This window comes from Pyrus communis, chromosome 15, assembly GCF_963583255.1.
Source record: "Pyrus communis chromosome 15, drPyrComm1.1, whole genome shotgun sequence".
Taxonomy (NCBI): Eukaryota; Viridiplantae; Streptophyta; class Magnoliopsida; order Rosales; family Rosaceae; genus Pyrus; species Pyrus communis.
This window is the reverse complement of record NC_084817.1, coordinates 3,125,879-3,138,106: the sequence shown is the minus strand read 5'-3', so window position 1 is coordinate 3,138,106 and position 12,228 is coordinate 3,125,879. Positions and strand designations below refer to the sequence as shown.

Genomic DNA, 12,228 nt, shown 5'->3' with positions numbered 1-12,228 from the left:
AGGGATACTGATATTATTGTTTTTAGTTCTTTTCAGTGTGTATTGTGATCACATACAGGAGTGCTCTTTATATAGAGTAACATCCGTGACAAACCAAGCAAACAAAATGATTGCTCTTTTTGAAAGCATCACACAACAACTATTACCCTATTATTCTCGAGTCTCCCTTATTGTGGACATTCATTCATTCTCACAATTTTACAACGGGGTATGATATCCACACACCTTTTTTTACTTCTCCCACACCTTTTTGGATTTCGCCTTTTCGGTCGTTGGATTAGATGAATTGAAGAAGATCAACAGACATAAATTAACAAGAGGTGTGTAAGAAGTAAAAAAAAGGTGTGTGGATAACACACCTCTTTCACAACAAAGATGGGTTTCAAATGACTTATTAACTTTTTCTTAGTGTGCACACAAAATATCTTGCAAATTCTTCTTTCACTAAAACTACTAACTATTTACTCTCGATTTTTAATTGGTTTTGCCTGGTTCAACAATATTCATCATAAAACCTCATTTTGGTAATATTTTCATGCGGAATATTCCGAAGATGTTCAAAGTCGATGAATCTTCATTTCGGCTACGTTTTGGGTCACGAAGAGAAGAACTTACAATTAGCTTTTCGGAAAATTTCCAAACGTTGATATTACAAATGACTGGTTACGAAGGGACCACTTCGTTTTTGTAGGTTGGTCTCGCCTGTTACTTTGAAATTTATGATTGATTTTGCTATTTACAACTTCAAATTTTAATAAAAAAGATACTTATAATTTCTCAATATATGATAAGACCATTCTACTTATAATTTCTCAATATATTATAAGACCATTCTTAATGGCTTATAACATTTTTGTTAATGATTGAAAGTGCTTTTAATTTTTAAAACCAATCATTAGTAAAAATACAAGTGAATTCTGAAATTTTTGCTCTAAAAGCTCTTTCAGTCTTTTAAAAACACTTCCAGACAAACTCTTAACCGACAGTTCAAAAATTGTACAAATATCATCATAAAACCTCAGCATTGCCAGTCATATTATATAGTATTCTAATTGTCTTCAAAATTTAATCCAGAGTTGTAGTCATGATATATAAAGACATGTATATGGATAACACATTCCTCCAAGCAACACCTTCCCGTTCAAGACATAATAAGATGCTGATACATTCGTCTGGTAAATTACGACTACATTTCTACTAATCAAAAGGTAACAACACAAAAACTTGCACTATGGAAAAGAAAGAAAACGCAAAAGCACTACAGAGAGGACGGATGACGGATCATTCCAAAACGAGAGCAAATCTGGTCTCCGCAACGCAACCCTGTGAAAGTAAAGATAAGAACGAAGATGGTCAAAAGAAGATGAAACTTAAATCTCTTCAAACTTGGTATAAAGGAACAAAAAGATTAAGATAATTTACTTTTACAAGCAGTTCACAACGATTCATACGCGATGGCCTAACTGGAAACGTGAGGGCAACATCAGCAATTCTGATTAGTGAGTTTTAAGTAGGATTAAATTATGTGCCTTGATTCCTTGACTTCTCCAGAATTAAGGGAAAACCTGATTTCAAGCGTGTGTTTACGTGCATCAACATATCTATTTTCACCATCCAAATCAAGGTGATCTTTTTCTCAATCTTTTCGACCTCTGTTCCATAGGAGCAAGACCTTGGTTCCGTAGAAGCAAGTCAGAAAGATTGAGAAATAGAACCATCCGATCGTAATAGATGGTAGGACATGTCTCAAACACCATCTTATACATCAATCACTTCAAAACATGTGTGTGTCCTACGGTCCTAGTTATAAATCCTCATAACTACGGCAAATCTAGTCGTAGACTAGATTCACTTTCATACGAATATTTGGATATGGCACACATATCAAGTTGTAAATGCCAACAATTTTATATGATTACAAAGCAACAGCTCATTCATACCTAAACCTACGTATTTAGCTATGGTACTGCCTGTCATCAATAGTTTTATATCCCATATGGGGAGTCCCCGTGGGAATAAATTTCCCTTAAAGTTCATAGACTTTCAATAAGTATAGCACCATGTATTTCCAGATCGGTTTGAATTATTAAATTCCCATTGGTGACAAATAGTGATTTGTAATCCCCCCAAATTGCACCGATCATCAAAATCAGAATTAGGTGTGGAAGGATAGCAATACTATTTAAGTGGTTAATAACAAAAAATGACTTGCATTGGTAGCAATAACAAATTTACTTGTAATATATAGTTATTCCAAACCTGAAAACTACAATTATTAGCAACTCAATCATCAATAACGAAATCTTATCAGTTATACATAACAATTTATGGATATATCAAATCCTTGGTCTTCCCATTTTGAACGAGCAACGTGTATACAGATTTTAGACAAGTAGCACAAGTATTGCTATACCAATGTCCAATAACACTGACACGGGCACATGACTCTGTAATATTGAAAGCTAGATGACCATAATGAACTTGAAACAGCTGAAATAACCGAGGAAATTAAACCATAACGTGAATAAGAGTTAAGAAAAGAGTTCTACCGGGAAAATCAGAAATCAGCTCATGGATACATCCTCTTCATCTGAACTGCTGATCTGTATAGGTCCCTTCAGACCACCTTCATTATCACCAAGAATCTCTCGTGCTGCTTTCTCAAGGAATTCCTTGGCAGCAGATTGAACTGATTGTTTATTAGGGGATTGATATTTCCTTTTCTTTGGGGCATTCCTTTCTAGATACTTCATGGTTGGCCCGTCTCCTTTGCTAATGGCTCTCATACTTTGCCTCTGATCTGAAAAAATCAACTATTATTGAGTGGAATGATATCAAGGTGTTTAAAAAGTGACGATACTGACATAAAAGGTAAATGACCAACTTACCAGAGGTGAGGTCTGGCAAAGAATGCTCGATGAAACGGGTAGCTGCCTGATGATTTAAAGTAGTAGACGGTCGCAAAGGAGCTTGAACAAAATCAAATTGTCAATAAGAATATAAACAACCCACCAGTCAAACAATCATAAGTAAAAATGGAAATTTGCAAACAATTCAATATGTAAAACACATGAAACACGATATCCAGGATATATGTCATGCATAGCTTCAATCTGTAACGTCCTTCTTGGTTGCGGCATTGTTTGAGACAACAAGGAGAACACTAAGCACAGCCGCCCACATGACACATGCGCGAATGGCAGCACCTCAATCTACAGTCACGGACGGACAAAAAGGAAAATGCTAATCACAGTCTCCCACACAACACTGAGTTCGAATGACAGCATCCCAAATCAATTACTAACGGTAACTCACTAGGCGCGGGCGACTGCACTTAGCATATCTCGATACTACAATATACAAATCGATCTATCAATAATGGCACTTCCAAAAGAAAAGCAAGTACCTTTACTCAAATCCACCAACTTCTCAAGCTTCTCCTCATACAATTTTAATCTATCCTACATAAATGAGACAACAAAAACAGAAAAACATTCAACTTCACCCAATTCAAACAGTTACGCAAATCCGACAATCTCAAAAACCATGAACTCACACACACAGACATGCATAAACCCAGAAACAATATCCACATAAATTCGATAAATTTCAAGAATTTGATTAAAAAATATACAAAAATTAGCAAACTTACGAACTCCGTTTTGACTGGATGGTTAAATGGGTTTACTCCAGTGCACCTCAGCCTCACTGTAAAACCAAAAAATACAAAAATTCAACTAAAATTCGAACTGGGTTACCCAAAAACCGCAATCAAATCGGAATTAACTGAAAATTGAGTGAAGGAAGGCGAAGACTTACAGGCGAAGAGGAGGGTGGTGGCCTTGGAGAGCATAAGCAGCGAGTGGGCGCGGTCGAGCGGCGGCATTTCGGCGAGGACGTCGGCGTCGGCGAGTGAGAGGAACTGGAGGAGGTGGGGTCGAAGTTCTTCGACGTCCCCCAAGGTTTTCTTCACTGATTCCATCACTGAATCTGGTATTATAGAGCTTCCTTCCATTGTTCCCCGTCTCTCGCTCTCTATATCTTTCTCTCTCTAAATCTATGTGGGGCTGTGACAGAGAAATAGAAGAGTATATAAACTCAGAGGGTGTGGGGTGGCAGATTTAGACAGCGAAATTTCCAAGTTAGGAGGAGGAGGAAGTAAATGTCGAGTTTTTGAGGGGGCTAGGGCTTTTGAGTTTAGTGCCAAAAATGAAGGGGGGATTTGAGATATGAAATCGGTGTTTATGGTGGCAATTTAGGGACAAGAGTGCGCAACGACTCTTTATTATAAATTACGTTGTAAAGATTATTTATGTACAAAACTAATTTAAAATGAGATCATTTGGTTATCTAAATATATAAAAACAAATAGACAAATTCGATATACGAATTACGAATTGTCTATCTATTTACTATCATTAATTGCCTAAACAAACTCAATCTTAATGAATTTTTTTGTAAAAATAATCGTTATAAGGTTCTAAAAGACGTTAGGTGCTAGTCGGACGGCGGGCTGGGGCCTAGCGCCTAGGCGGCTAGGTGGGGTCTAGGCGGGCGCCTAGGCAGACTAGGCATAGTTATGTAAATCCATTATATTTCGTGTAAATAAGTGTCTGTTTATACTTAAAATATATATAATTTTATCATAAACTACAAAATAGAATGACATATGTATTTTGAAGTATTTGAACATAATGAAAACATAAGGAACAAACATATAGTGTGTGCTCATTTAAGTATTCAACAAGTCTCTTACAATTTATTCAAAAATAATTAAATGCAAATTGAAAGTTATCTATTTTCTGTCCAAGTAAATTGCAACCTAGGCAAGTGCCTAGCGGGTCTGGACGGGCTAGACGGGTGCCTAGGTGGTCTAGGGGGGTGCCTCAACTGGTCTAGGCACCCTTTCTTAATTTTCAAACGCCTAGACATTAATCGAGGCGGTAGACTAGCTGCCTAGCGCCTAGATCGGGCCTAAGCAGAGATTTTTAGAACAGTGAAATATAGTGATTTTTAATTCAAATGTTGTAACGGAAAAAGAGTGCAAATAGAGTTTTAAAATCTTTCCTAATGAAAAGACGATTGAGAGTGAAATATTCGAACGATGCAAGCGAAAACTATTGTGTGTGTGTTTTTTTTTTTTTGGGTAATCTGGAAATACACCAAGACAAAGCCGAAAGACAACAGGAAAGCCCACACCGAGGACTAACCAAGTTAACTAACAAACAACCGAGTGAATCAGGGTTAAAGATCGACACAGTTACTAACAAAATGTCATCCTAAACCACTCCAACAACACCTCAGCTTACGTAGTATTACGAGTTCATTAAGTTATAATATAGCTGAATACAAAGATTAGTGCTAATCATTAGTCGTCTACTATAATTTGAACGAATTAATGAATCTGTAATATATGAATTTAGAGATTAGCCATAAATAAAATAATATATAAAAAATTGGCATAAACTACAAATCATAATTGAGTTTTTCATGTTTTTTCTCTTTTCTAAATTTTGTTTTCTTACTGAGAAGGGGGAAAATGAATTTGGAGCCAAACAAAACAACAAAAATATCCAAAACCCACCACACCCCCCCATACATGATTACATTTCAGCCTGCATCAATGGAGGGAGGGCTACCCAATTCACCCCAACACCTTCTCCAATTTCAAACTCCCACTTCAACGAACCCATAGTCGATTCTATCTTCCTCCATAGCAGCAACCCTTCTGCTTTCTCTCTCTCTCTCTCTCTCTCTCTCTCTCTCTCTCTCTCTCTCTCTCAGCAGCGGAACGCGCGCACATTTATTTGCTTTCTCAGCAGAAATTCAACTAACAAAATGAAAAATCCGTCTTCAATTTCTGTGAGTTTCTCATTCTTTAGCTCATAAAGTGTATTATCTATGGAATTGTTGATTGTCTGCTCTTCAAGCATGTGCTGTAGCAGCGTAAATTACAGTGTTGCTCTCACTGACAATAGGATATTTGCTATAAGCCACTTGGGTTCGCTGAAAGCTCGAAACTTTGGGAAGTTGAATGTTTGGGGATGTGGGTCTTTGTCAAACTTGACGAAAAAGCGAAAAAAAGGGATGGGTTTTTGTGGGTTTGTGATGAAAAGGTCAGAGGAGGAGATGGTGGTGGGGAAGAAAAACCTGAAAATTTCGGTTTCTTCTGAGGAAGTCATGAGGGTTTTGAAGTCAGTTTCGGACCCGAAATCTGCTTTAGCATTGTTTAAGTCATTTGCGGAGTTGCCTAGTGTTGTTCACACCACTGAAACTTGCAATTACATGCTTGAAGTCTTGGGGGTTGATAGGAGAGTGGAGGATATGGCTTATGTGTTTGATTTGATGCAGAAGCAGATCATAAATAGGAGTTTGGACACTTACCTTACTATCTTTGAGGGTCTTGATGTACGAGGTGGTATTCGACAGGCGCCCTTCGCTCTTGAAGTGATGCGAAAAGCGGGGTTTGTATTGAATGCGTATTCATACAATGGGTTGATCTATAATCTTATTCAGTCTGGATATTGTAGGGAGGCTTTGGAGGTTTATGAAAGAGTGGTTTCAGAAGGGATTAAGCCAAGTCTGAAGACTTACTCGGCACTTATGGTGGCATTGGGGAAAAGAAGGGATGTTAAAACTGTTATGAGCTTGCTAAATGAGATGGAAATTTTGGGATTGAGGCCTAATGTTTATACTTTTACTATATGCATTAGAGTACTTGGGAGGGCGGGGAAAATTAACGAAGCGTATGAGATTTTTAAGAGAATGGATGATGAGGGATGTGGCCCCGATGTTGTGACTTACACCGTTCTCATTGATGCTCTTTGTAATGCAGGTAAACTTGACAAGGCTAAGGAGTTGTTTGTAAAAATGAAGGCTAGTGGTCATAAGCCTGACCAAGTAACCTACATTACTTTGCTGGATAAGTTTAGTGACGGTAAAGACTTGGACACAGTGAAAGAATTTTGGAGTGAAATGGAAGCTGACGGTTATGCTCCGGATGTGGTTACTTTCACCATACTTGTCAATGCTTTATGCAAAGCTGGAAATGTTGACGAAGCATTTAATATGTTGGATACCATGAGAAAACAAGGGGTCTCGCCGAATCTTCATACATACAACACTTTAATTGGTGGACTTCTGCAGTTATGTAGGTTGGACGAGGCATTGAAGCTTTTCAATAGTATTGACTGTCTGGGTGTTCCACCTACTGCTTACACATACATCCTTTTCATTGACTACTATGGAAAGTGTGGCGACTCTGGCAAAGCTATGGAGGCCTTTGAGAAGATGAAAAATAAAGGCATTGTTCCTAATATTGTTGCTTGTAATGCATCTTTGTACAGTCTTGCTGAAGAGGGTAGACTTCAAGAGGCGCAGGATGTTTATAATGAGCTCAAATATTACGGGCTTTCTCCAGATTCAGTAACTTACAACATGATGATGAAGTGCTATAGTAAGGTGGGGCAAATAGATGATGCCATCGAGTTACTCTTGGAGATGGAAAGAAATGGGTGCGAAGCAGATGTAATTATTGTTAATTCTTTGATTGACATGCTTTACAAGGCTGACCGAGTGGATGAAGCATGGCAAATGTTTTACAGAATGAAGGAAATGAAGCTCACTCCAACAGTTGTGACCTACAACACATTACTCGCTGCATTAGGGAAAGATGGAGAAGTCGAAAAGGCCATTGAAATGTTTGAGAATATGGCCGAACAAGGGTGTCCTCCAAACACAATAACTTTCAACACACTCCTGAACTGCCTTTGCAAGAATGACGAGGTTACTCTGGCCTTGAAAATGTTCTGCAAAATGACCACAATGAGTTGCAGTCCTGATGTTCTGACCTATAATACTATACTTTACGGCTTAATCAGAGAAAACAGAATTGATTATGCATTCTGGTTCTTCCATCAGATGAAGAAATCACTACTTCCTGATCATATAACATTGTGTACCCTCCTACCTGGGGTAGTAAAGGATGGGCGTATTGAGGATGCTTTCAAAATTGCTGAGAACTTCGTGTATCAGGTTGGGGTACGAGCAGATAGGCCTTTTTGGGAAGATTTAATGGGAGGGATTTTGATTGAAGCTGAAATAGACAGAGCCATTTTATTTGCTGAAAGGTTGATCTCTGATAGGATTTGCCGGGATGACTCTGTACTGATTCCTCTACTTAGAGTTTTGTGTACGCAAAGGAAAGCTTTTGATGCGCATAAGGTATTTGAGAAATTTACGAAAACTCTTGGAATTAAGCCAACACTAGAAGCATACAACTACTTGATTGAATGGCTTCTGAAAGATCATGCTGCTGAAAGAGCTTGGGATCTATTTAAGGAGATGAAGAATGGTGGTTGTACCCCCGATGTATTCACCTATAACTTGTTCCTTGATGCTCATGGGAAGTCTGGGAACATCACCGAACTCTTTGAATTGTACGAGGAGATGATTTTTAGGGGATGCAAGCCTAACACCGTAACGCACAATATAGTCATCTCCAGTCTTGTGAAATCTGATAGCGTGGATAGTGCTATAGATTTGTATTATGATCTCGTAAGTGGTGATTTCTCTCCCTCTCCTTGTACATATGGTCCTCTCATAGATGGACTTTTCAAGTCAGGAAGACTAGACGAAGCAATGCATTTCTTTGATGAGATGGCCGACTATGGATGCAAACCTAATTCTGCTATTTTTAATATTCTTATAAATGGGTTTGCGAAAACAGGTGATGTGGAAGCTGCCTGTGACTTATTTAGAAGGATGATTAAAGAAGGGATAAGACCTGACCTGAAGTCTTACACCATTCTTGTGGATTGCCTCTGCCAGGCAGGGAGAGTGGATGATGCCATGGACTATTTTGAGGAGTTAAAACAAAGTGGCCTCGATCCTGACTCGGTTTCTTACAACCTTATGATAAATGGACTTGGAAGATCACGGAGGGTAGAGGAAGCACTCACTCTTTATGATGAAATGCGAACTAGAGGAATCGCTCCTGATCTTTACACATACAATTTGCTAATACTCAATCTCGGACTTGTTGGAATGGTGGAGCAAGCTGGGAGGATTTATGAAGAACTACAACTTGTAGGTCTTGAACCTGATGTGTTTACCTACAATGCTCTCATTCGACTGTATAGCACATCCGGGGATCCAGATCATGCTTATGCAGTTTACAAGAACATGATGGTTGATGGCTGCAGCCCCAATGTAGGAACATTTGCACAGCTTCCCAACCAAACTTGACTTACAAGAGATACACGTCTGACTTGTCTCTGTATCTGCGGTACGTGTTCTAACACAAATTACAAATTCTGGTGTGTTTGGGTTTCTCTCAAACTTTTGTCTGAACCCAGCTGTTTTCCAGGGTGATGATTTTGCTACAATTCAACTCAACGCATACACATTCACTTTTCCAGCATTGATGTTTGCTTCTGAGCGTACATGTGTATCGGCGAGGAAGTAACATGTATTCGGTATTATCTTTGGCCACCGATATACTTTGTACGGTTTCTGTTGTTAACATATAAGTGTAAATGCTGTATCTAGTTTACCTCTTTCACACCTGCTATGTCAAATACAGTTAAATCATATTCTGTAATGGCATAAACAGATTATTATACGAAGCTATTGCGTACATAATGTTCATATTTCGTCTTGCTGAGATTGTTTTGTGAAGATTTCTTCGGAGGGTTTTGCACGAACTGCCCCCGAAGAATGACCAAAATGTTAAATGATGACATCCCAGGTTGCATTGAGAGTGAGTATCTGATATAATATGACACGTTTACTAATCCGTAATCCAGCAAGAAGGATACTATCCTAATAACGTTCGGACATTCACCGCATCGAGGACATGACCACACACGTAATAAAACCGAAAAAAAGATCAATTATATTTATATCTTTCGCAATGACAATGAGATTGTTCAAGGCCTTCGGCTTTCACTATGAGTAATTTAAACATTCAGATGATCTTGCACCGCAATTTTTTTCTTCCGAACCTTTCTGCCATTAACTACATGATTTTTACGCTTCTTCTCTACTCTTACGGGCTCCGAAACAATGTGTTCTACTCCTCCTCCTTCCGGCGAGGCACGAGAGGGCTTATTTACAACAGCTTCATTAGCATCTTTTTTCTTCTTTGCCAACTTCTTAGGCTGTACATCAGAATTCTGATGTCGGACTTCTGGTTCGGTTTCTGCTGATTTTATCTTCAGCAGATGGCTATACCTTCGTCTCAAAAATCTGAAACTCCGAAGAGAGAAGCAAATTAGTATCCTACCTGCGGACAGATAGCATTGCAATACAGAGAAACCAGAAGAACAAAATCATACCGAATTTCCGCCAAAAGAATGTCTCTTTTCTGCTTCGCAGCTTGCATCATCTGTTTCTTTGATACAAATTCCTATCAGAACACAAAAAGAAACAATGTTCATCTTTTATTCATACAATCAAAACCGCACAAATTCGAACCCAATTAATTTCGTTTCTTCCATCATAGTGTTCAATCCATTGTTTCCAAACTATATAGTAAACAAGTATTTCAGATACTCGAAAACAACTGTTAGTATGCGCTTTAGTAAGTTGGTCATGGCAGTGTGCCCGCCACCTCGGACCAAGTTCAAATCCCCGTAACAACTGTGCGTTAGTAAGTTGGTCATGGTAGTGTGCCCGCCAACTCGAGCCAAGTTCGAATCCCCTTTCCAGTAGATTGAAGTAGATCACATATCATCTTGTCAGATAAACAATTGTCAGTCTAAAATTGAGTTTGGTTTTTCAGTCTCTCGATTTTGTTCTCAAATCTTGTTTTCTCAATGACAACAAACTAACTAGAAGGTAAAACAAACACCACAATTAAAGAAAACTAATCCAAATCAACACTTAAAGAGGTGTATTCAATTAGGAATTTGAGAGATTTAAATGGACTTATAATTCCATGGAGTTTTATAAAACTTAATTAATTTGTTGAGATTCCATGTAAAATTTTGATTTAATTCCCTCAAAATCTGATGAGGAGACGTGAGATTTGTGAATGCTTCAAATACATTACGAAATTTCTCCAATTCCCTCTGATTTCTCAACTTTTTCAAATTCTTTAAAATCAAATTCTAATTGAATACTGCCTAGAATGTTATAAAACCTCTTTAAAATCCTTATTGAATACACGTTGAATCTCAAAAAATTACTTAAAATCCTGATTAAATACACCTAGATTAATTAAAAGAATTGATCTCCCTCAAAATTTGAATTGAATACACTCCCTTAATCATACAAGGATTTCAATAAGACTTGAGAAAAACATAATTAGCAAGAGAATTGCAACAAGAAAAGCAAGACCAAAACAAAAGTCAGAACAAAAACTAACCTTTCGTCGTAAAAGGTAATCCTGCAGAAGACTTTCATGTCTGAACTTTGTCCTAGTTTCCTCATCAGCAGGCTGAGATTGCTTACAATTGCCGGCAGTCCTTTTCATCTTCCTCTTCAATTCCCAAATTAATCACAAAAACCCAACAAAATTCAAGAGAGAAAAGCGACCAAATTCGAAACCCAGTCGAACCCTTTTCATCTCCTGCTCAAAGCTCCAATCTTTGACCATTAAATAGTGAAAAAATTAAAAATCCACATCCAATCAGGAAATAAAAATCTTATTTTTATAGACCAAAAAATACCCTACCTCAAATTCTGGTAAAAAAAAAATAGATAAAAACCTTGGAGATTAAGGAAAGGAAATGAAAAGCCAAATCGAAAAAGGAGATAAGGTTTTGGATTCCAGAGAGACAAGGAGGGAGAGAGAGAGAGGAGGAGGGGGAGGAGAAACAACAACAAATAAATAAATGAAATTATGGAGAGAGATGGTTTTTGTGTGTATACAGAATACATATGGACATCTGTCTGTTTCTTTTTTGGGTCTGTGAGAAGAAACTCTCTGGGTTGTGAGAACCCGAAAAGGCCCATGGAGGTGGGAGACAAAGAATACAGAGTAAATGAGTGATGAAGAGCCTGAAGATGGAATGTTACAGAAGGGCAATTGTGGAAGGTGAAAAAAGTTTTGGGTTGGAGGAGAAAGGTGTGGGTGGCAGTTGGATTGGAGGACATTTGAAGACCAGTATCCGTCCTTCCTGTCCAGCTGGGGGGACATTTTGGGGAGAGAGAGAGGAGTGAGGTGGGTAGAGAGAGAGAGAGAGAGAGTGCAGCTTAATACATCAAGACTAGCCAGCTGTTTGC

General features: G+C 38.2%; 3 protein-coding genes across 4 annotated transcripts; 1 reads left to right on the top strand and 2 right to left on the bottom strand.

Annotated features, from left to right (window-relative positions):
• Positions 1-1,092: 1,092 nt before the first annotated feature.
• On the bottom strand, positions 1,093-4,153 carry LOC137718210 (uncharacterized). The gene is made up of 6 exons (XM_068457711.1): positions 3,820-4,153; positions 3,653-3,708; positions 3,407-3,461; positions 2,889-2,969; positions 2,550-2,800; positions 1,093-1,323 (listed from the first exon to the last, which is right to left on the bottom strand). The coding sequence occupies exons 1-5, from the start codon at positions 4,013-4,015 to the stop codon at positions 2,565-2,567; spliced, it is 624 nt and encodes a 207-aa protein (XP_068313812.1). The 5' UTR covers positions 4,016-4,153; the 3' UTR covers positions 1,093-1,323; positions 2,550-2,564.
• A 1,443-nt stretch (positions 4,154-5,596) lies between these two features.
• LOC137717966 (pentatricopeptide repeat-containing protein At4g31850, chloroplastic) lies at positions 5,597-9,893 on the top strand. The gene is made up of 2 exons (XM_068457488.1): positions 5,597-9,286; positions 9,368-9,893. Exon 1 carries the CDS (start codon positions 5,902-5,904, stop codon positions 9,244-9,246), a length of 3,345 nt encoding a protein of 1,114 aa, XP_068313589.1. The 5' UTR covers positions 5,597-5,901; the 3' UTR covers positions 9,247-9,286; positions 9,368-9,893.
• On the bottom strand, positions 9,881-12,190 carry LOC137717968 (uncharacterized). 2 transcript variants are annotated; one of them, XM_068457490.1, is made up of 4 exons: positions 11,678-12,190; positions 11,369-11,589; positions 10,338-10,408; positions 9,881-10,248 (listed from the first exon to the last, which is right to left on the bottom strand). In XM_068457490.1, the coding sequence occupies exons 2-4, from the start codon at positions 11,474-11,476 to the stop codon at positions 9,960-9,962; spliced, it is 468 nt and encodes a 155-aa protein (XP_068313591.1). In that variant the 5' UTR covers positions 11,477-11,589; positions 11,678-12,190; the 3' UTR covers positions 9,881-9,959. The 2 variants fall into 2 exon arrangements, with proteins under 2 accessions (XP_068313591.1, XP_068313590.1); XM_068457489.1 differs by having other exon boundaries at positions 11,369-12,189.
• Between the last annotated feature and the right edge of the window lie 38 nt (positions 12,191-12,228).